The sequence below is a fragment of the Anser brachyrhynchus genome, assembly GCF_964034855.1.
Source record: "Anser brachyrhynchus genome assembly, chromosome: 2".
Classification (NCBI taxonomy): Eukaryota; Metazoa; Chordata; class Aves; order Anseriformes; family Anatidae; genus Anser; species Anser brachyrhynchus.
The window spans coordinates 43,680,612-43,705,549 of NC_137695.1; the positions used below are offsets into that span (position 1 = coordinate 43,680,612).

At 43.3% G+C, this 24,938-nt stretch overlaps 1 protein-coding gene across 4 annotated transcripts in view; it reads left to right on the forward strand.

The window, feature by feature from the left end:
* The window catches only part of TGFBR2 (transforming growth factor beta receptor 2), a 59,167-nt gene that overhangs the window by 30,722 nt on the left and 3,507 nt on the right, over positions 1-24,938 (forward strand). For all 4 annotated transcript variants that reach the window (XM_080580006.1, XM_080580008.1, XM_080580009.1 and 1 more), the window contains 3 exons: positions 9,389-10,188; positions 14,498-14,639; positions 22,668-22,795. In XM_080580006.1, the coding sequence (XP_080436132.1) occupies positions 9,389-10,188; positions 14,498-14,639; positions 22,668-22,795 (1,070 nt within the window). The remainder of the gene's footprint in view (positions 1-9,388; positions 10,189-14,497; positions 14,640-22,667; positions 22,796-24,938) is intronic.

Genomic DNA, 24,938 nt, shown 5'->3' on the forward strand with positions numbered 1-24,938 from the left:
TTGTATCAGTCTTGAATGTGAAGGGTAAACCTACTGACTCTGTTTTTAGACACAAACATCTAAAGCTTTGGGGTAGTGGGCGGTATTGTGACTCACTGAAGTGTGGCTTTGGAAATGTTTGAAGTGGTTAGATCCAAATCAAATGCCTCTTTCTTGTATGGACTTTTTGTTTAAAATGCCAATCTGCAAAATAAACCAGGCACAGTCAGACATGTGCCCAAACATGCCTGTAGTTCTGCTGTGTCAGGGGGCTTCTGGCCCTGATGCTGAGCCCTGGCATTTCAGGCCACAAGCGGTTGGTGAAAAATATGCGCAGAATCAGTCCAAACAACATTCTGTAGTTCTTGGAGAAATAATATCCGGGAGACAGGTAGCCACTGCAAATCTGACTACCCCATGTTTATTTTTCAATCCTTTTCTTTTTTGCCAAACAAAATTGTGGGTGACTAGCAAACAACTTACACCCCTGTGGTGGAAAAACATTTCTCACAGCAAAACTCAATGCAAGTCTGTTCCAATTATTATTTATTCAAATGTCTAATGTCAGTATTACTGGAAGGTAAAACCAGGGAGCAAAAACACTGGAAAAGATTAGCCAAAAAGGGGGGGAAGGCTCTGGCTGGCCATGGAGCAGTTGGCTAGGTGGCAGACAGGGCCCTTGTCATGCTGTCATGGAAAAGATGAGTGCAGGACTGGACTACAACGGCTTTTTCCTCCCTGATGTCTAGTTGTGTGTGGTGGATCTTCTGCACAAAAATTTTACATTGGCATCTTTTGCTGGTCTGTCTCTAGCTGTTTGCACAGTTCCAGGCCTCCCTTGGTGTTTGGCCAGCCTTGTTCCTCAGCGTTCCCTTCACCACACCATCTCCCAGCCTCTACGCACCAGCCAGTGTCAGCATGACAAATCCTTAACAAAGTTTTTCTTTATTAACAGTCCTAAGAAATTTGGCTGAAGTCAAGGCTACCCAGAGGAATGGGACTTGTACTCTTTCCAGCCTTGTGACTGATCTGATCTCCATGGGCAGAGAGGACCAGGCACTCTCACTGCAGCCAAAGAAGTGGGATGCCTGCATGCTATGCAGTATATGACCTGTCTATATTGCAGTGCAACTTCTTCCTATTGTTCAGCCATCTGTATACAAAAGGGTGACCCCAGCACCAGAGTCTGCAGACAGAAACATAAATCCTTTAAATCACAGGATCGTGTATACTGTTGTCATTATATATGTTATTGTTATCCCAGGCACTGAGTTCAAATCCATCCAAAAATGCAGAGTTTTGGAAAGGCACAGCAGATCTGTAGCCCAGCTCTGTTCAGTTTAAAGTAATTTATTTTTGAAAATTTGCACAGTGATCATTTTTCACCTTCACCTGCTTTGCTATGCTGTACAGATCTTCATGCACCTTGCAACCAAGGTACCTATGGGAATGTTCAGGGTAGATTGTTAATTCCTCAGGTACTGCCTGGTGGGGTCTTTACTTTGGGCATTCTCACTGCACCCTGCCATAATATGGGTTAAACTTTAGCAGCAATGTTTTATACAAGTATTAAACACTATCTGAATTATCCAATCAGTTGCTTAGAAATAGCAAAACTTCAGTGATAGAGATGACTGATGGGTCAACAGGAATTCATGAGAATAATGAAGCTAACTGGGGAAGGGTGTCAGAGGAGAGGAAGGTGTGCTGATAACAATCTTGATAATAGTTGATAATAGTTTTCATAAGTTTCTTAATTGAGGGTGTAAGAGATGTAAGTATTTGATTATTCAGTTGTGGCTGAGTCATTTGCCTGAATGAATTGCAGCCTATAGATGAGTAGTGTGTCAAGTGCTGTGATTGCTAGCTATATATGGTTGTTACCTGGGACACCTGGTGTTGCTGCTGCCTGAATGACCACAAGCATACAGAGTGCCTCGTCTTGCACCTGGATGATAGGAGATATTGCTAATGTTTTAGAATTTCCTTAATTTGGTATCTCTCACTTGTCTCTAACATGTTGCCCCTGTCTTTTCCTTTCTTTCTCTCCTCTTCCTTTTCCTACTAGACTCAAAGCTTTAGTGATTTTACTTGACTACATAGGAGGATCTCAGACTTAAGAGCAGACTTAAGACCTGTGCACAAACAGCAACCAGGCCATAAATACTCATGTGATGAGTTGTCCAGTGCTCAAGGAACAGCAGAAGGGACATGATTACAGCTGGACTGCTTCCAAGTGGATTATAACAAAGGCTTTCATTAATCTGTTTTTCTGTTATCCAACTAACATGTTCAGAAGGTAACTGTCTTCCAGCTGCCCCATAAAAGAGGTCAGTAGCATTACATAACGTTGCACAGAGCCTCTCAACGCTTGTATATTGGCATTGTTCTCAATGTTTCCTCTTAGATATTTGCAGCCACAGAGTCCCACCCAAAGCTTGCAGCTGTATGTAACCCAAGGAGAGGCTGCTAATACTGAATGTGTGATTCACTTAGTGGGATAGAAAGGAAATACAACGGAAAGAAGCTAAAGAAGCCAAAAATTTGTTTTGCTCTGGTTTATTTATATTGTTTGCTTCCTAGGAAAATAACCACGCAGAGCTCAGTTACAGATTTGTGTAAAAACAAACTAGGCAGTGCTCTTCGAGCCTGGTTGGCATATTTGTTACAATTTGCATCACTTGAGAGCTTAATAAGTGTGGGAATGTGGCCAACCTTTTATCAGGTTGTCATGGAAGAGACTTTAATAATTACAGACAGAAACAAACTGTAACTAACACTGGCAACATAATATTTTGGGAAAGGTTGAAGGGGTGAAACTCAGGCTGAGAATAAAAATAGTGGTTAATGTGTGGCATCTGTTGGAACATATTGAAACTGGAGAGATTGATTTGTTCCAGAAAACCACCAGCAAACAGCAGCAGACACTTGAGTTGTGTAACTGAGGCACGTATCAGAAACACGGTCACATGGTGTAAAGTTAGAACAAGTCGGTTTTCGTATTGCTGAGTAGGAAAGCTCAGCTACAAAAGTCAAAACGCACAACGGATGCCATGTACACACAGTGGAGTGACCTGTTAGAGGGGGATAGATAAGAGAATGCATCCAGGGTGGGATATTTTAAACAAGTGGGTGCTGTGTCAGCAAACCAAGGAATTACACTTTTCAGCCAGCAGTGAGGGAATGAAACAGCAACAAACTATTTGTTCTGTCTTAGAGCTTGAGAGTTTCTTAACGCCCCCTGAGTGCTGAATAACATATTTGGCAATCAGAAAAATGAAACTCTGCTTACAATAGATAAAATATCCATTACATCACTCCTGCCTGGCCTTTACACTGAAGTGGGCCATCCAGAGGTGATCTATGACATGACTGAGATGCAGCTGTTCCATCAGGTGGCGGATGCAGATGCATGACTCTTACAACATGTAACTGGGTTGTGTAACTGGAGGTTCTCCTTGGTCATAACAGAGATGTCTGAGTCCTGATCACCCGATCACGGGTAGTCATGTGCTGAGAGCAAAGGGGAAAGCAGTAGTGAGTGTGCCACAGCTCTCCAAAATTGCTCATACTGTTGCCTTACTAACCTCTCAGGAAAAGAGGTAACTGGTGGCACTGGGCACTGGCCTGCATAAGTGTGCTCTGAGGTCTGGATCCAGTCTGCCAGTCATGTACTGACTGCTGAGCAACATTCAGGCTGGCGAATAACCCAAATCCTAAGAAAACAAGTTCCCACACCTTTGGGCAAACATCCTTGGGGCCCAGATTCTGAGCCAGGAGGATGGTGGTGCTTTAGAAACACAGCTGGAGAGGCAGCTTCTAGAGAGATCTTTGCCTGTCACTTCTGCTCTCTCTGTGCTCCTCTCTCTGATAGGAGGCCAGGTAGACCTGCCAACTACCAGTGCTAGCCTCTGCAGAAGGCTGCTTCAGCAGATGCTATCACTGGGCTTTTACGTGCCCTGACAACATCCTCTTTAGACTAAATATGAAGACATACAGCTCAAACACAAGTTACTGGCCTTGACAGTCTTGGTTTACCTGGTCCAAGAAAAATCTTGACAAATTCAGGAACTGGCTGCAAGAACTTAACTTTCAGGAAAGTCTACAAGAAATGCCAGGGTTTATTTTTCACTGGATAGCAACATAGAGTCTGCTCTGGTTTTAAAATCTAGTAATCTATGTCTTCTGCCATCAGATGGTTCAGCATAGAGAGGGAAGGTTGGAACTGATTTCCTGTCCCACAAAACTAATAAGTTTTTTAAAAGTTCTTCATCTCCAGCAGGGATGGAAAATCAAAATGTTTCCAGGAAACTGTCGAGATAAAAAAAAAAAATGCAGGTTAGTTTGAAGTACAGCATTTGAGTTTGATTATTTCCAAATATTTTGTGCCAGCATTGACCATTTTCCTGAGAAAAAAGCACCCACTTTCCGATAAAAAAAAAAAAAACAATATCTCCCATGTGCAAAGCCGGAAAACCAATGCTCATAAAATTAGCAGAAGTTTCTAAACATAAAAGTTGGACCAACTTTCAGACGACTTTTGTTCACAAGACATGGGTTTTAGAGAAAAGTATAGGAATGTCTTGTCTAATAGAGTTTCTGTTTTGATGATCAACATTCCCCAAATAAAAATATTTTTCTGAAGATTCCCAAACCAGTTTAGTTCTAAAACGACCCAAATCAGGAGGGAGAGTGATACAATAAACTACAGAATTTCGTTATCACTTGAGGATTCCTTTAGAAAATAAATTAACCCAAACAGCAGCTCAGAGTCTGTGAAACTTCTCATTGAAAATGAAACGTTTTATGGAATTAATTTTCATCCAGGAAGTAGCACTAAAGAGATGGGCAGGCCTTCATATATTTTATTGCCTAGTCTCTTGCCCAGAAATCAGTAAGCACGTAAGGTTCAAGCTCACGTTTTGCCTGAATCAGAGTTGTCAGAGATGGAAAGCTCTTCCTGGAATCAAACAGAGCAGAACTTGAACTTGGAGCTCCCATACCCCAGACTAGTCCCCTCACTGGTGGGGATTTGACACTCATATCTCTTGCCAAATTGCAACATTTGAACAGAATCCTGTTTATGCAAAAGCATTCAAAAAGTGTTAGTTTTCATTCCAGCATGGAACTGAAACCAAACTTTGAAACCTCAGAGTTGCTGCAAAGAGGAGTTGTCCTTCAGTCAGCTCAAAGGGCTGCTTTGTGTCTCAGGAGCCTGCAAAATAACCGGACCGCAGCCTAGGTTCTGGGCCCAGAGTTTGTGACTGTGTGTTTCTGGAGACTTTAAGGCACTAGAGAAGCTTTCAAGACATCAGTATTGATAAGTTTAGCATGAGTTTTGCTCGTATGATACATATTCTTGCCCTGCTGTGTAGCTCCGACTAGCAGATGTATCAGCTGCAACTTCAGAAAGAGCACAAGCAGCAAACAGCATTGGAGTAGTTCAGTACCGTGTGCTTATGATGCCCTGTGCATTAGAGTGTGGGTCCTAATTTTACAGGCATTGTTTTATTTCTTGTTTCCAAAGTTCAGTGACACCAAGGTTCAATCAAAGGTCCAACCTAAAGAATTTGCGGGCAAACCAACGTTGTGCCTTGAAGCCTCCTGCTTGAACAGCGTTTCCATATTCCCTGGTACCTGAGCCCAATTCCCTAAAGGCTTAGGTAGTGCTAAGGATCATGCAGATGGCTTGTGCTTAGTTTAAGTCATTTACAGGAAGCTTTCTTTTAGCTAGACTTCTCTATTGTTATGCTATATTAATAGGCTCTTTTGAAGCTTGAGAAAGGACTGATCTGCCTGAATGATAGTTCTGGGTGGGGAAAGTTATTTAGGAGCATGTTGGCAAAACCTGAAAGGCTGTCCCATTTAACCATTTCCTTGCTTGCCTGTTCAGCCAGGCTTTGCTCATAACAGTGCTCAGAAAGAGGAAGTTGCACTCCCATTTTTGAAATTATGGTGCTTGAGTCATAGGTATTTATTATAAGCAAATGAATATATTTATTCTGAGATTCCTGCAATCAAGCCAGAAAATGCTGGCTAGCCACTATGCAAACATACAGATGCACTCTTGATTTTGATCCTGCCCTGAGTTGGAATGCAAATTCAACTCAGAAGTACCCCAAACTTAGCCTGTGCTGGAGGGGCTGATTTTGTTTCGCTCATATCACCAGTCAAAATCAGAAGTGGTTTCCTTGCTTTAACCAACCCTTGGTGCCACCAGCTCTTCTTTACTGTTGCTGTCACCTTTAATCTTGCTGGCATGCAGATCAGTCCCCTCATTCTAAGCCCAGGATCCTGACACCCAGTTCCCCCTGTTTGGTGCTCATTCTTGCTCTTTCCAAGCTTTGAGTGAGACTTGTCTAGTGTCTTAAAAACAGAAAATGAGCACACCTTACATTCCTGCTGCTTTAGGTGCAGGATGTGCAGCCGCAGGCTTTTTACCCCCTGCCTCCCTACTTCCTCCGCAGGATGCTGCCGAAGCGGATATGTCACTTTGCAGCAGGGATGCAGGACAATACAGTGCTCAGGGGAAGTGGTAAAACTGCTCAGCCTCAGAGCAGTTTTTTCTGCTTCTGTTTTTATTATTTTTTTTTCATTCTTTTCCAAATGACATTTGCAACATCAACAGTTTCTGTCTTCCACCCAGCAATCCCCAGTACCCCAAGCAGAGCTTTCCCTTATGCAGAAAGAGGAAGAAATAAAGCGTCTGTGAAGTCTGCTGGAGACTTCTCAGCTGTAGGCCTAAGTAATACAGCCTGCACTCAGACATATAGGAATGACCAGAGACCCTCACTGTATCCAAAATGGTAAAGAAATGGAGATTTTGGATGAGTTTCTTCTCCATTAGATCTACATATGCACCAACTACCTCTAGCTGCTTGGAGCCTAATACATCTCGGGGTGTTTTGTTTTTCCCTCATTTAGAAAGACATCTGTATTTTAAATATCCGAGCTACATACTGCCAAGTGGCAAAGTAAAAGGGCTTAAAGTGTTCTGAAGAAGCACGTACACCACATAATATAGATTGCAGAGGATGATATATTGCTCAGTTGCAAGAGCACAGTCCAAACTTCAAGTGTTCTTTTTGGTGACCAAGGGAAAACAACAATGGAACTCATATGAGCATTTAGCTCATAAAAACTATTTTATCTGATTGTTACAGATCACAGTTGCGTTTATAAAATTGTGGCCTGTTCGCAACAAAAACTCAGAGCAATCCTACAATGGTCAGTCCTCTTCCACCAGCGTGTTTCCCTAGTTCTTTATAAAGTAGATTTTCTGAGAGCAAAGTATTCATGTGGGAATAAGCAATGCAAATATTCTGTTTACTGACAGTGACATTGGCCATTCTAAATATAATCCTCCAGTAAGGGCTATAAAAGTGTATTTTTTTTTACCCTCTTCAACAAATTGAGAAGTAGAAGGGCTGCCTGTAATCTGTGATTATACATTTAAGTATAGGTATGTTACTAATGTTTTGTTGCCAGGGAAAATTGCTTGAGAATAAGGATATGTGATTTGCATAGGTGTGAAAGAAGGGTTAGGCTTAAAAGGTTAATTTGCATGAATGAAATAAATTCATGTCTTTGTTGGTGTAGCACGGGTGCTGCTAATGAATGCCACTAACCTGTGCTAGCTGGAAATGTCAGTTCTAGAAAGACACTTCCTCTTCCTTGAAACCCTGTGAGAGATGGTAGGATTGAGTTATTTGCTCTACACTGACTGATGAACCTTTCAAACAGAGGAAGCACATCCTGGTTCAGGATTCAGGCCTTCTTCCAAAAAAAGAACATACTCTTCAGATGTCCTGTCACTTGCCTTTGAATAGCCGGTGTCTCCTGCTGCTTGCCAGCTAGCTGTGCATTCAACATAAAAGTGATTATAAGTGAAACTGAAGGGTCAGAGGCACTGCTCATTCTAATACCAAATCCTTTCCCCCCACCCTTTTCAGCGCTTCTCCCTTAATTTTGAGAGACTTTTCTCATGCACCGCATAGGGGAATCAGAGGCTTACTGTTGCTGTAGTTAGTGACAATTTCCCTTCAGAACGTAGTAAACTTTTTCATGCTGACTTATTTGGCTCAATGCACAGGACCTGAGTCAGTGACATGGCTGTAAGCATCCACCAGTGTCGTATCGCAAACACTAGCCACTTGCTTAACTTCTGTTACAGCGTCAGTTTTAGTCCATTCAGGTTAGACCCTCAGGGCTTCTTCCAATTAGTGACCTCCACCGTGGAAAAGTAATGCAGTACATTTACTGTGACTCAGAGGAAGAAATAGGCTAACAGAGTATGTTTTCCTCATGCAATCAAACCAGGTTCAGTTAAGTTCTGATTCCCTTTAGTCTGTTTTAAGAATAAAACCATTCTCTTTCATACTATTAATTTTCCCTAAAACATACCCCAGATTGAACTAGTAGGGTCACTTCTAGGGGTGTGAGGGCATCTCAGAGAGGAATATGTTCCTCTCTGTTCCTAGAGCATGTCCCTATTCAATAATATGTCTCCGTTGTCCTTTTATTCCCTATCCCTATGTACTTTACCTAACAATATGGTAATGGGTTTACATCCACTAAGGAGCTTGGAATGAGCTATCTACGGTTTTCTAACAAGGCAGCCAGTGTAGAGCCAGCAAGTGACACACACAGGAAGTTTTCAGTTACATAAATCCATGCAAAAAGTGCATGGGGGATAGCAGTTCTCAGATGTGCCATACATGCCTGATTGTGCCTAAAGGGTTCAAACACCTGTGCACATGCAGGTGTTTGAATCTGTTGTAGTAACACTTTCACATACATCAAAGAAAGAGAATGAGTTTTGTTTTTTAGATTCATGTGCAGGCATATATTTTGTGCTTGAATATTAGCAGGCATTATGTGTGCATGGATAGGCTTCCTGAAGATGAATTTATATGGATCCTACTGAAATATACTGGATCTGGCATGGTAACTGGACAATTGGGTATTCGTGTGCTTCGTTGTCTATTTACTTATCACTCCAGTTCTTTGGAGAAAAATTAATGTTTTCTTGTAATTATTGGTTAAAGGGGTAGAAGAATACATCACCAGAATAAGTGCAGAGGACTTTGGCTATTGTCTTCAGGAGTGTGAAGGTTTCATCCATAATGTATTAAAAACTTTGGAGAAGAACAAAGCTATTAAATTACATTAGTTTCTTGCTTATTTAAGTCTGGCTCCATATCAAATAAGCAGACAGGGAAGTCCTGGAAGCCTATATGCAAAAGAACATTTAGAGGCAGGAAGGTAGTGATAATTTTTATTATTTACTGTTAGTGGAGGAAGTCATGTATTGCACACTGGATGAAAATTGTAGGTTACTGACAACTTCCTGTATACACAAATCTATGCCGTCATTTAATGTATGCCTTCCTTCTGCTCTCCTTTACAGATGACCCCCATAAGCCAGAGGAAAAAGATGAAATTTCCAAAGTCACAATCATAAGTCTTGTCCCCTTACTGGTGATTTCTGTTGCTGTGATTGTTATCTTTTATGCCTACCGCACTCATAAGAAGAGGAAGCTCAACAAGGCGTGGGAGAAGAATGTTAAGCCCAGGAAACATAAGGACTGCAGTGACGTTTGTGCTATTATGTTAGATGATGACCGTTCAGACATCAGCTCTACCTGTGCCAACAACATCAACCACAACACAGAATTGCTGCCCATTGAGTTGGACATTGTTGTTGGCAAAGGAAGGTTTGCTGAAGTGTATAAAGCCAAACTGAAACAAAACACATCTGAGCAGTATGAAACTGTGGCAGTGAAGATCTTCCCCTATGAAGAGTATGCCTCCTGGAAAACTGAGAAAGACATTTTTTCAGATGTAAACCTCAAGCATGAGAACATCCTCCAGTTCTTAACAGCAGAGGAGCGTAAGACAGATCTTGGTAAACAGTATTGGTTGATCACTGCCTTCCATGCTAGAGGAAACTTGCAGGAATATCTCACGCGGCACATTATCAGCTGGGAGGACCTCTGGAAATTGGGTGGATCCTTGGCCCGAGGGATTGCCCACCTTCATAGTGATCACACACCCTGTGGTCGCCCCAAAACCCCTATTGTGCACAGAGACCTAAAGAGTTCCAACATCCTGGTGAAAAATGATTTAACCTGCTGTCTCTGTGACTTTGGGTTATCCCTGAGGCTGGACCCTTCTCTCTCTGTGGATGACTTGGCCAACAGTGGGCAGGTAAGTTAAAAGTTTGAAGAGGCGTGGTATGTGATGTAACAGCTGGTGTGTCCATTCCTGGGGTGAAAAGAGGGGGTGAAAAGAGGGGATTAAAAGATATATGCTGCCATATTTACTTAAAATCACCAAAAATAAATGTGACTTTTTTGTATGTTTGTTTTATATATATAGAGAGAGAGACGAATAGGCTTTAAATTTAACATTAAAGCAACAGTAAAAGAAGTGCAATGAAGATTTGTTCTGATCAGAGAGCTGCATATGTATATGATGCCACCATCCTCTCTATACATTTATATTGAAACAAGTATGAGCTTGTTAGCTACTGTTTGTGGTGCTGCTGCAATGCACACACACGATAAGGATGTGCTTCATATTCTGAGGTTAAGCCACAGTTTTCAGGCCTTGCGGCACTATGGTTTTATGTGAACAGACCCACTGCTGATGTACCCCAGCATATGTGAAGTCAGTCCTCTCTGTCCTCAACAGGCATAGGCAGATAACTGCAGTGATAGATAATCACTTTAAAAGGCCAAAAATAAACCCATTTAAGATTAGGGGACTTTCTCCACATGCAAGAAAATGTAAGAATGTCAAATAAAAATAATTGCTCTGTCGTTGCTTTTTGAACTAAATAGCGTGGATAAGGCTCATCTACTTCACAGACACGCCACAAGGATGTTTGTGAATACTTTGAAGATGATTTTTTTCAAGTATATCTCTAAATATTGGCTCTTCTGATGAAAAATCCTGTAGTATAAATTCAGGCCATTTGTTAAGTGAATTAATTCCTAATTATTAATTCCTAATTATGTACTATTTATAATTATACATAGGTCCCATTCAAAGCCATTTAAGCTGCCTTTTACTTTGCATGGAACTAATATTTTGGTTTAGAGAGTTTTCAGGGACAGCTCTTCAGGCAGCAGTGCTCTATTGAGTTCATGGGAGCTTTGCTGTTGTTTATCAAATGAAGATCTTTCTCTTTGAAATTCTCGTTAGTATGAGGAAACTGCCCTGATCTCATTTTGAAAGGGTTTATTAACCACAGTCAGGAGTGAATGATAACCAAGGAAGGCATATTTAAAATAATATAAACACAGCTCACAATCACATACCATTTTTCTCCAGCATGCCAGAGCTTTTTGGAGTCCGGTGAAGTCATCCCATATTGACAGTGATAAGACTGGTTCCGTTTGGAGTAAAGTGAAAACAGTGTTTGGCAGTGTATGTCAGGGGCTCTGAAACTTAACCCCACCCACCCCACAGAGACTTTGCTTAAAGACAGCCCATACTTCAAGCTGATTTCTCTGGCATTGCTCACAGACACTTGGAAATAAGAGGATAGCTTTGGTACTGTCACTTCCAAAGTCCACGCTAATGCTGACAACAAAGCACAGTGCTGCCCAGAGCAAATTACTGCTTCGAAATTGGTGCCCTTGGGTACTCATGTAGAGGCCCCGTGTTTTACTTTGTTTAGCTTCACTGAATCAGTGGCTGAGCTAGTGTTATTCTCTGCGGCAAGGGGTAAGGTGGCATGAAGTGGCTCCATGTTAACCTCCACCTTGTTTCTTCTGGGCACAGAAGCACCACCCACCCAAATTTCCCAATATGCCAATTTTAGTGCTGTAGCTTTTGTCAAAGGGCTCTCGCACAAGAATTGGCCTGAAGGGTCATTTCTAAACTTAACCATTGACTTAAACCTTTTCCACCAGGAGGTCCAGTTTTTGAAGGTATATAATGGAGCTGACCCAAATTTTAATACAAGGAAACCTCTAGCTTCCTATGAAATAAATAGAAGTGTTTAAGCATTTTACCATTTTTCTCGTCAGACTTAGACTGTGATATTCAAGGCAAGTTGTTGGGGTTACAAAGCCGTTTTCTTTCCCATCTACCCAACTACCTTCCACATGAAGCCATTAGCCATTATTGACTATACAATACCAGTGCCCTGAATGACTAACTGTAAACCATCTTTTTTTCAGTTTGTGTGGTCTTTTTAGTCTAGCCATTTGGCCATCCACGATGATTAATTTTTGCAGACATTCTTAAGGTGAGTCCATAAAGCTGGACCTTTGTCTGTTGTGTTCAAAGGACTGGCAGGTTCCAGGAAGGCCAGGCGTTCCTCATCTCAGCATCATCAGCAGCCTTGTAACAGCTGATCTTCCTAATCAGATAAAGAGGGACATCCACTGCCCATCTGATTGACATACCTCAAGGCACAAAGCATCCCCAACAGCTTGAAAAAAATGTAAGGTCTGCAGTATAAAAGTTGCAAAAGTTGCACAAATTATAATATACCACAGGAAGAAAAATGATCCCTCACTAGGAGTTTTGGAAGAGAAGAACAGAAAGCAGACCAGTCATTGCAGAGAGAAAGCATATCCAGATTCCAGACAAATGATCAATTTTGAATTGCTGGAGTTTAGGCCCCTAAAATGTCTTTGAGGCCCAGGACTCATGTTTCCCAAGATGCAGGAACAGTATCTTTGACCCAAAGACCTCATAATCTAAATGCAGATAAAAAGACAGAGCAGAGTGGAACAGACGATAAATTCTAAGCAGGATGGAAATGGGATTAGCTTGATATCATTCTTCATGTCGTTTTAAATTTTCTCTGCATTTCCCATTGCACTTTTTAGTTACAGGGCTTGAGCCTCCATTGTGCAGCTAAGCTGTGGAATCATTTTTACTGCTGCAAAGAGAGTGTGAAATGTTGCCAAACTAGAACAGCACTTGGGACAATGTTAAGAATCTGTATTTAGGCACCGTTCACTCATGTTGAAAACAGCAGGATTTGGGCTGGGGAACTGTGGGACATAGTGTGCTGGTATCTCTTCTAACACTTTGCATGGGATCTGCTTGGGGAAGAAGTTGTGTATTGGGGAAGGGATGGAGGTTGGAACTGCCTCTTCTGTAGGGTTTCCATATGTTCATGTTCTGTAAGGCAGGGAGGTATTGGTGAACTCATTGGTGCTGAGACATGATTATCCCAAGTAACTGTTCAGCGTGTCGGTGTTGCTCACATGCTTGGCCTTAAATTAATCACAGAGCCCACATGCTAGGGAATTTAACTTTGGGACTGATTGCTCAGTTTTTTGTTTTGTTTTTGTTTTGTTTGTTTGTTTTTGTTGTGGTTGTTGTTTTGTTTTGTTTTTGCTGTCCTCTGTTTATATCAAGGCTTTAGCCCTACAAACATTTGGATATGGTGCATTACACTTCTTGCACCACTTTTTCCCATTTGCCCTGAGGATGGGGTGATAAGGCTTGTTTCCAGAAGCATGTCAAATGGGTCTCTCAGTAATTGCAGACCCAATAACTGAAATGATCTTTTGCAGTCCTGCTTATCACTGGGCTCTGGACTGATGGATGTAGTGCAGTCTACAAATAGCCCATTTGAATCTCAGGTCCTACTGCATCATCCACTTCTGCTTGTTCATTATTTGTGTAATTAAACAGTCTCCCATTTAAAGCTGTGTTTGCCTGATCAAAGACTTACAATTTTGGGAGTTTTCAAGACACGTGTATGCGTGTGTCTGTGTTCGTGTAATTTTTTGATACCTACCCTGTGAGGAATTGGTTGTTAGAGAGCAACTGGTGCATGATCCAATAATTATTCCTTAAATCCTTCCTTCTGATAAAAACAGACATTTAAACTTTGCCTTCTGCAATCAAGGTCATAATGTAGACCTCAGCAAAGCTGCTAAAATCATTGCTGAAAATTACTCAATGTGCATAACCTTAATGGGAACAGCTTTTCAAACAAAAAAGAGCCGATTTTTGGTTTCGCTTCAGATGTGTGCTTCTGCATTTAGTATTTGTGTGTCTGCTTTCTTCTGCCAGGCCTGCATTTACCACTTTCATTTTAAGAGTACTGCTAAAAGAAACTGCCTGCTCTGCAATATGCAGTGTAAAAGAATACAGTGTGTTTCTTGCTCATCTGAAAGACACTTGGTCAGTGGCATTTTCTTCAGCCCCAGAGGGCAGAGTTTATCTCAGTAAACAGCCAGAGTGAGAAAACTTCTCAATGCCAAGATCATGGGCTTAAAGAACTATAAAGGGCTGCTGGTTTTGTTTGTTTGTTTGTTTGTTTTAGTGTTTTTCTTTACCAAGGGAGGTGCAAGTTGGTAGTCAAGACAATGCCAGATTCCCATGGCAGCAGAAAACATGACCTGTGCCAAGTATGGCTTGAATTGTTGGATACTTGTCAAATGGCACCGCTTCTGTGAAAGCTGAAGTCGCATCACAGCAGAATCCAAAACATGAATTACAGTTGCAGCTTGTGAGCTCTGCCCTATCTCCTCTCCTGCAGGTTGGCACAGCAAGGTACATGGCTCCCGAGGTTCTGGAGTCCAGGATGAACCTAGAGAACGTGGAGTCCTTCAAACAAACAGATGTGTACTCCATGGCTTTGGTCCTCTGGGAAATGACATCTCGCTGCAACGGTGTTGGAGGTAAGTGCCCTCAGTTTTCTTCTCTCTAAAAGTGTGCTTGGACAGACGTGCTCTTGTGGTTGTCTGTGGGTATGGGTGGTTCTTTTTAGGTCTCACTGACTGTCCTAGAGTGTCTGGATACTGTAATCTAACAGGCCTTCAGTAGTATAAGATGTACATGTGCATGAGCAGGCTAGAAGGTCAAGCACCTGGAAGCATGAGAAAATCAGTCCCCAGTTGCTGTAAGGATAAAACTGCTGTTAGACAGACCACTTTTAAAGATTATTAATGTCTGTTTTTCCTTAAACTACAGCATCTTGAGTAGACATGGATTGACTCTGTCTGTCTGTCCTCTCCCAAAATGATTGTAAATATAAGAAGCTTTGAAATATTAATACCAAGAAGTGGTAACTGTCCCCCATTTACCCTCATAGAATGTTCACTCTGAAACCTAATGAGGGGCCAGTTAAGTGTCACATTTACTAACTGGTCATTTCAGCAAGAGCCATCATAGGGATACAAAAACCTTCCTGCTTTCCTGAGATCCCCAGCTGCCACTTATCATTTTTTGTGATGTTGCAAGAGATCATCCACATGACAAACAAGGGATGTTCGTTGTATTAAGTGCAGTAGCAAAACGAAAATGAGTGGAATTGAATATCAGAACAGCTCCAAAAAGAGCTGCTTTACTTGTTCCTATTCAGAGTTTGTTCACAGAAACAAAATCTCCATTTCTGTTTTGCCTAAAGCTGCCCCCGAATTCCCAGTGTGCAGCACTGGTATGTGCTAGAAATCACAAAAGTTGCTGTTGAGATATCTGCATTACATATTGCCATGTTTGAAGATTTTCACCTTACTTCAGGGACTAAAATAAGACTAACTTAAATATAAAATTCTTCTGTCTGCTCGTATTGTCTAGTAATCATTCTGACAAAACCTGCTGCACAGTCCAGGACTCCCACAGGCAGTCTGAGGAGTGAGGCTGTTGCAGATAACACTAATGTGGATATTATGGTAGACATGTGACTATGTTTTGATTTGTTACTCAACTTCCAAAAGTACAGAGGCTCCCTTTTCCTTGGACTTGGCACAGTTGCATCTCAAAGGGCTGCCACAGAGACGGGACAATATGGCAGGGAAGAGCACTACAGTGTGGGGAACATAGTGTACAGGAGGAAAACCAGTGTCCCTTTGGAAGATGTACATAGCCGCTCCTTGTTTCTCTGCTCACATCCATGGGACACCACCAGACTGTCCACCGAGGTCTCTGAGGCCACTCTGCACAGCAGCTGTGCGGCTGCACCACGGTGTCTGTGTGCAGGAGGGAGGAATGCCTCCATCTCAGCCTCCTGCTCTGTCTGACCAGCATTTGGTCTTTGTGGGTGGGCCGCCCTGTGGGCAACAGATTTGCCCCTATTTGCACCCTGCCGGGAAAGCTACAAAGCGAGTATGTGTGCAAACAGCTAGCGCTAGCATAAATGCATGAAAAAACATTCTTTTCTAGTCAAACCTTTCGGGGAAAAAACATGTGGTGCCTCAAGAACTGAAACTCAGTCTGGCGTGTTCCAAGGCAAACCTATCCACATTTAACTGTCGTGGTCATGTATGTTTCTAAATGCGTTGGCACAACTTCAGCCTTTCATTAGCACTTTGTAAATGTGGCTGAGGAGATTTAAAACGTGAGAAAAGGGATCTTTGCCCTGTTTCTTGAGCTGTTTCTTGCATTTAGGAACACACGTTATTAATATAAATATGATCTGCTCACTGTGGATTCTTCTGTCTTTGCTGATGCCTGAGTCCCCTCCTGGTCATATTTGCTGAGCACAGTGAAATGGAGGTTGTAGCAAGAGCAAACCTTATTGCTGCTGTTCTCAAAAGGCAACTGCCTAAAAGAGGATATAAAGGGAGTTTCATAAGGAAGGAAAATCACCAGCATGTTTAGCTGGAAGAGACTGACCCATTATAACCTTGAGAAGAAAAGCTGAAGTCATTTTAGGAAAAAGAGAGATCTCTCTGGCCCAGCTTACCCTTTGCTTTCAAGGTGGAGCTTAACCCCCATCTCCTGATTTTCCTTATTCATTTCATCCCTCAGTTATCCTCATCTCCAGAAACACACTTCTTGAATTTTGTTTCCATATTTCAGTCATCTTTCCAGGTGGCTGAACTCCTCAACAAAACCACGGGAGTATTTGGGTAGTTCTGTAGGGGGTGGAACTTGGGTTTAGTGTCTTCAACCACAGCAGCTAAAAATAACTCCCAGGATGTACCTCCCTTAACTTGTCATTGGTGCTGAGCTACAGCAGCATCGCATGGTTTCTCTCATTTCCTTCTTAGATTTTCCCTTGGTTCGTGCAGGCTGACTCTTTGCAACCAGCTGGTAAAATAGCCTTACAGTGACTCGTGACTGCAGCTCCCCCTCTGCTTCCCTCTCCATCTGTCACCCATGAGACTCCCTCCTCTCCTTGCACCCTTCCCTCTGCTCACGCAAACCCCTCTTGTCTTTCTGAACTGACGGGCTCTGAGAGAAATGACCTCACGTATAAGCCAGCCTTTCCAGAAGAGCCTAAAAGATGTAGACGCCGTCGTTCCAGCACAGGCCTGACTGCAGTGTGGGCTCCCTCTCGCTAGAGCAGGTCCGTGGAAGTTCAGAGAGCAGCCGAATGCAGAGGCGGTGGCATTAACAACTTTCAACAATTAGGGAAGGAAGCATGTGGGGGGCTAATTGCCACTCAGCCACGTAAAGGTAGGGTGACTTACTTCTTCTACAAAGGCAGCTCTCAGGATTCGTTTGTCAATGCGCAGGTGTTGGGTGAGTGTGGGAGGTGATGGAGGCAGGTTCTTTCACTGCAGCAGCTTTGTTGAGCACAGTCTCTACAGCATGCCAGGCCTTTGCAGTTAGCAGACGTTTAAACAAAAATACCCAGCAGCATAATCCATACTGTGAAGCTGCCGTAGTAAATACGCAGGTGGGGATCAGCTTTTGAGAAAGGCTGTGCTGTTCATTGTTACTTTGTTGTGCTAAATATGGAGAAGCAGAAATGGGGCACAAGGGAAAGGGAGACAGAGGCAAAGATCGAGTTTGACTGATTTTTCACTGGAGTATAATTTAAGAGGCATATTTAGAAACTCAGCAATACTGCTTTGGGGAGAACTTCAACTGCTCCACACTGCCGTTAACTTGGTATTTCATTCAGTGTAACAGCTGTGCACCAGATGCTGCACGTTGCAAGAAATATAATTTTCATCTAAACCACTTGCTTTCAGAGCGACACAGCTTTGGCGACTGAGGCAAGTGTAATTTCTCCGACAGCCTCCTAGAAAGAAAAGAAAACCATCTGCTTTGTATCGGAGCTGCGGCAGGCAGGGGACTGCTGGGGGCGGCAGGGGAGGAGAGGAAAGGGAACCTCTGGATGCACAGGACTGGTGAAGAGGGAGAAGAAAAACCCCTTGGAAAATGGCAGTGTTTTTTGTGCAGTGTTTTACAGCCTGCAGTGTTGGCTGGCTTTGGTGTAGCAGCATAGCTTTGTTTGAAGTAGCATCCTTGCTTTACCAGAGCTGCGTTTAATGCGAATAAAATCTTTAGTTAATCTTATGCTTACTTGGGAAGAGTCAGCCAGGAGTTGCAACTAAACATTTGTGCATCCTGTACCCTGTGAAACACTCAGCATTCATCGTGCTGAGCATGCAGAGGTGACAGTGTCTGGTGGCAGGGAACATCTTGATGGTCTGTGCAGTGGGGCTGTGCCTGCACATTAAGCCCTGAGGCCTCTGCAGCTGGGGCCTGATTTAAGCTTCTCCTGCAGAGGAGCCCAAGTGGGGCATGCCTGCATTGCGATGGCGTGTGGTGGCATGTAGCCCTGAGCTGGTACATCCACACAGTGCAGCATCGCCCCACGACAGCAGCTCATCCCCCAGAAATTCCCCGTGTGTCACCGCAGCACTACATGTGGGGTATTTGGTGCTGTCCTTCCACAAGCCCAGGTAGCAGCAGATAAGATCTCCCTCCTGGGTTCTGCTGCTTTCCCACCTGAGGATCCAGCACACAGTGACTAAGCAGCCTGTAATCATAAGCTGATGGCAGAGCTCACACGCCCCTAACCCTTTGGAAGGGTGGCTGTGTCTTTGATCGTCAGATGTGAAGTCACTTAAAATGTGTCTGTGCAAGGGAAAACTGCACAGTGAGTTCACCCATCCCAACGCATCCTCACCCTTCCCAGCTGACACGCATATTTGAAAGGAGTGGAACTGGGAAATCTAGGGAAAATGTGAAGTAAGCGTTTGACAACTCCTTAAACTTGGCCATGAAATGGCTTTTGAGCCTTGCACAGTTCCTTTGTGCAACAGCTAAATAGATCCACCGCCTAAATTCCTCTAGCATGAAGAAAGCCGCACTGCATGCACATGCAGATGTGTGTGTGTGTATGTAAGCTGTCTCAGTAGCTCCACCATCGATAGATTTCTCTCTTCTGTGGCTCACCTCCTGTAAACTCTAAAATGAGGGGTGTTTCAAAAGGACACGAAACTCCCAAGAACAAGCTCACTGCTGTGGACTGTGCTCTGTGACTTTTGCTAATCTTGTTTCACCTCACTCCTGTTTTAATTCTACAAATAAGCCTTCATCTGCTGGCATAAGGAGCCATCCCACAAAAAAAAAAAAACAGCAAGACAGATCACATGTGGGAGCGTTGACAGGATTTGCAGGTGTGTAGTTCTGGCCCGAAGGAAGAAAATGTCACTACAATGAGTTCAGAGCAGAAGATCACATGTGAGAGGCTTATTCCTCTGAGGAACTCAGAGCCAAATTTTCCAAAGCATTCATCAGGCACAACAAATAAAGATTTTCAGTAATAACTCTGTTTGAGGGTACAATCCAGTCCCAGCCTTTCTGAGAGTTATGGCCGTGCCAGTGTTAAAGGGAAGCAGAGGTGCAGTGATTATTAGTGCAAGGTAGCCCACAACCATAAAGATTAAATGCTGGAGGTTAAAGTTGAAGGAGCCCTGCCATTACTGACTTCTGAGGGTGCTGTAGTTCAGGATACCTGAGGTATTTATGGTACTTCAACCAGTTGTCATTTTTAGTGCCTGACTGGTCAAAAAACAATCAAAAGAAACATATAAGTCATGAAAAATAGATTCAGCATCTGTATATAGCTGTTCATGAGCATCTAGGAACGAACATCTTAACCTACCTCAAACTGGCATCTGTTACATCCACTGTAGCACGCCAACATGATCCATGAATAACCCTAGCTATTACTGCAAAATGTGTCTGACACCTGAGATTCCCCAGCATAAGGATGATTTACTGCCAGAGGATTCAGTGGGCTTTTCTTTCTAAGGGAGATAGAAGCGAGATAATAAATAGCAAGAAGATGCTGCATGCTTTTCAAACCGAGGGAAGGCACGACCGTATTACTATAAAGTCGTTACAGAGAATTGGCATCTGGCCTCAATTTCTCCTTCTTTACAAACGAACAATAACAACCAAAAAAAAAAAAACCACAGTCTTTATATTTAGAAGAGGAATGCTTATAGCATAGAAGGAATTCTTTGTACAGGGAAAATGTATTACAAACCTGTCAATTCCCCAGGAAGGCTTTCCCTTCCCCCACGTGAACCGTCTCATAAACCTCAGTGGCCTTCAGATTAAGCTCAGCAAGAGGGAACAGACCAGCAAGATCAGCACCACGGCACCAGCTTCCCTCTGTTGCACACTCAGACTCCTCTGAGGCAAGCACACAAGAGCAAACCGGAGCCTAGCTTGCAGGGATTTCTCGAAAAAGACGTCTACGTGCTCAAAACAGCCTGTTCACATTAAAAGTAACCTATATGGTGCTGGGAACTTTCAAAACAACTGACAGTGCCACACCACATGGGTGCCATTGTTCAACATTTCCCCTTGGTGCTTGTCTCCCCCCCGTGCTCTTTTCCAGCCTGTTTTGCCACTCACACTGTGTCGTGATCGATTGTCCCTAACAGGAATCGTCTTCTCTGCTATTGCAAGGAGATCTCTGAGCCTTGCCTAGTGTCCAGGACCACTACTGTAATCAAACCATACCCGATGGAGATGGTGTATAGATCATGCTATTTAGGTTTCCTCAGCAATCTTTACTATTTTGATTACCTTTGTAAGTAAATGTATCTGCTTTGTAATCATTGGGCTTGCACTGCATGGAAGTCTGGGTTTGACCAGCAGGATGGGAACTTCTCAGTTAACTTCTTGGGCTAAAGTCTTGTAAATTTACTTTGGCTGAATAATCTCAAACTCAGATTAATGTGGATGAACCTGGTATGCCTTCTTGTGGAGGGAAGAAAGCAAAGCAGACACTGGCCCTTGAGTCCAAAAGAAAGTAATTTACTTATGAGAAGATAGAGCCTGTGTTTCAGGACTATAGACAAGCAGCAGAGAGTTGTGTGGCCAGTGGCCAGCAGCAAATGATCCAGGAGAGGGAGGGAGAGCTCTGCAGGAGGCATTTGTAGGGTAATCTGCTGGATTAAACACAGTTTTTTTGCAGCTGGATCTATAAATGCTGAACATTTAAAGCACGAGGTCTAACATCCCTTCCAAAATGTTTGTTATTATGACTTGGGCTATTCCTTTAGAAATCCCCTCTCTTTTTCTGTAGCTTGTCAAGTCTTCTTCTTATGGCCATCACCAAGCAATGAGATCTACAGCCTGACTCTTAAAGTTTTGGAGAAAAGTCCACCTTTTAGTTATGTTCAATACTACCTTGTTTTTATCATGAGATATGTCAGTCAGAATGACCTGACCTATGCTACCTCGATAATTAATTACTTCAATATTTTACCATACTCTTACCTTTCTCTTCAAAGTAAGCAAAGCCAAAGCTTGGTGTCCAAAGCTGGGCACTTTTTCTGGGCCCTTAATCATTGTTATCGCCCTTCTCAGAGTTTCTGTTTACTATAAAATGCCCCTGGAGAGGACTGAGCAGTGCTGGATACTGTATTTGAACTTTGCTTGCAACATTATACAGCAGTACTGTGTCTCCCATCTTGTTCATCTCTCTTCACACATCTTCTAGACACTCGCATTCTTCAGCCTGCCTAGTAGATTACACGTCAGTTTTTTTTGCCCTCAATTAATTCCTAGAAAGAAATAAGAGGCAGCAGAACAGGCCAACTTCATAAATCTTTATCTAATACTAGCAAGTCATTAGGCCTGTGAGTAAATTCTCCATCTGTTCCCAAAGAAACCACAGCATTTTCTACACTGTGTCAGCATCTACTATAATATTTCCGCTCTCAGAGATTTCTTGAGTTTCCTCCAAAGGTCCCATATGTCTGCCTCTTCCTTTCTCTCTCCAAAGAAAAGCAAAGAAAATATGCAACATGCAAGCAAAAATTAGAATGGCAGCAGCCCCTTCAGGAAGCTGTGCCCCCTGCATCATGGGTCAAAACCGACCTATTTTGGGAAAGAGGCCTAAAATAAGACCAGACCACTACTGGCTTGGTAATAAACAAGGGTAACATGGAAGCTTCCAGCACTGTTCTGTGCTGTAACTTTGTCCCTTTCAAGCAACTCCTTCCTCCTAGCAACCTGGCACATTGATATCTATGACCTAGATTTCGGTGTATATTTCACCTGGAAAGTGTGTGGGGACCCCAGGGGACCTACAGGGGACCAAAGTAACCATTTCTTGCAAGCTTGGCTCAAGCAAAGCTCACCTTGAAGTCCCTGTGTGTTTTGGCTCAGCAGAGACTGCAAGGCTCCCAAACCATTATAAGTGACTCTGCCGCTCTGACTGTTGTTAATATGATTATGCACTAAAGGGTTTAAATGAGAACTGTCTAGTTGGCTAGGAAAGAAAAAGGGAGGGAGGGAGGGCAGGGGCACGTGGGAGAAACACATTTGAAATATTTTTGAACATGCCAACTGGCTTTGCTTTGTTTGGAGCTGGTCAGGCAGAGCAGGGGCACTGAGCAGCTAATCAGTGCCTCCTACTCCTCCGGAGAACAGCCAGCTCCCTTCATACTTGGCACCAGCACAGCCCAGCTGAATACCCTTGTGTTTGCTTATTCTCTTGGCAGAAGTGAAAGAGTACGAGCCCCCATTCGGCTCTAAAGTGCGAGAACACCCCTGCGTGGAAAGCATGAAGGACAATGTCCTAAGAGACAGAGGGCGACCCGAGATCCCCAGCTCCTGGCTTAACCATCAGGTAAGAGCACCACATTGAAGCAGCTGGGAGCCACGCCACACATTTAGCTGCTGCCCAAAGCCTGAGCCTTAGCTCAGCGTCCTGCTCAATGGGAGCGATCTCTCTTTCGAACAGATCAGAGCTCTGCCACATGGTGACACTGATGCTGCCCATGGTTTAGACACCACAGTGTCATCGTGCCTGCCCCGAAAGCACTGGAATTTCTACTGCCCACCAGTGTAATCAGAAAGTGACCAAACCAAAAAAAAAAATTGGAAACCTGAGACTCAACAACCATCTAGACAGCCACAGAATAATTAGGGCCTCACAGCACACTGCGTGCAGGCTCTGAAAGGTCAAGGAGAGCAACTTCACACATGCATCCCTTCAGCAGAGAAAACACATTTCAGTACTTTATCATGGAGAATGGTCATAGTGGAATCCCAGCTGTTGACAGGTTTAAGAAAATAGGAAATGAGTCGTCAGCAAGCCAGTTTGTTTTTATTCTGTGTAGTAGCAGTCCCTTTCCCTTGCATGTCGGGAGGCACTCTGTCAGCTTTCCCTGTTCACAGGCACCACGGTTGCACTTCCTAGGTGTGATAGTCACGGCCCGATTTCTGAGTAGCTGAAGCTGAATGGAAAAAAGCCAAAGGCATGCATTTCTTCAATTCTGCTCCAAGCAGTTTTATCAGAAGAGATAAAATGAGACTCATGTCAGAGACGTGAGGCTTGGTCATTCTGTTTGTAAATGCGGTATGTTGAGTGGTCTTTACAGACAAAAGGAAAGCACAGGGAACATTTATAAAAGCCTAGGCAACCAAGACCAGCTAGCATTTCCATCAGGAGCAATATAACACTCCCTTTTTCATTCCAGTTGGGATGTTAAAATCATAGTCTAACACTTACTTAGGAAAGGCCATGTGAGTGGCTGTAATCAATCACTCTTCCAACCAGGAGCAACGCATCTGCTGCCTGATGACTGTGGCAGAGCGCAGCCCCTTCCTGGACCCGTGGTGTCATTCCTCATGCAGTCAGCAGTAACGAGCAGGATTATTGAGGAGGGGTGCTTTAACTGGGGAGGAGAGCTGTGTTTTGAGGGACACCTGGATATCTGATGTTAGCAGTACTGAAAGGCCCTGGAAATTCTAGGAGCTAGAGCTACAACCATCTTCTAACATATTGAGCTGGGAAGAAGAGGTTGTATTAGTGCTCATCTGCGTAGAATAGAAAAGTTACTGCAGAATTATTTTTCTTGTAATTGTGGATGAGCTAATAAAAGTGATCACGAGTTAATTGCAGTCGTTTTGTTTTCCACAAAGGCAAAATGAAGTCCAAACTGGTAATATACACGTGGTACTTTAGAAGATCCCAATTAACAAAGCAGAAAAGATCCTGAGCCAGATCATTTGGGAGAAGAAAAAAAATAAATAGAAGAAAATGCTTAAAATTAGGAACAGTGTGAGAACATTTCTGAGAATACTCAAAAGTCACTGTCTTCTGTGTGAAAAAAACAGAGCAGTGTAGAGAACTGATTAGGGAAAGAGAAGAACAACAGGAAAGTCTGTGGTCAGCAAATTGAGGACAATAAGTTTTCTCAAGAGCAAAAGGAAATCTAACTTAGTACCAATCCATTACTGCATATGAAAGAAAGATATGGCTTATGCTAACGCAAAGGCAAAAGCTGTCAGCAAATATTTCCGTTCTGTGTTTGGGAAGAGTCAAGTGATGCACATGTCATCGAGGTCAGTGAAGGCCCCTATAAAGAAAAAGTCACTGGCACTTAAAGCAGGCCTCAGGCAGGGTTAGATGGTGTGGGGCCTTGCCTGCATTTGGGGCAGAGCCACTCCTGTGGGCAGCACGTTACGTGGCAGCACAAACTGGCTGTGCCCTGGGGAGGGAGGCTCCAGGAGCAACTTCCAGGCGCAGTCAGCCAGCTGTAGGGCCAGCATCGGTGTGCCAGCACGACCAGGGCGCCTGGGCAGGGAACCACTGGGGCTTGGGGTGCTCAGGGAGCAAGTTCGTGCCACCCACGCCCCCCGGTACAGAGCATCCTGCCAACTGGGGTGTCCTGTGCTGCGCTTGCACGTTTCTGGAGCACACGCAGCTGGCTCCATCAGGGCTCATTCGAGGCTCTGAGGCAGGAAATGGATGCCTGATAACACAT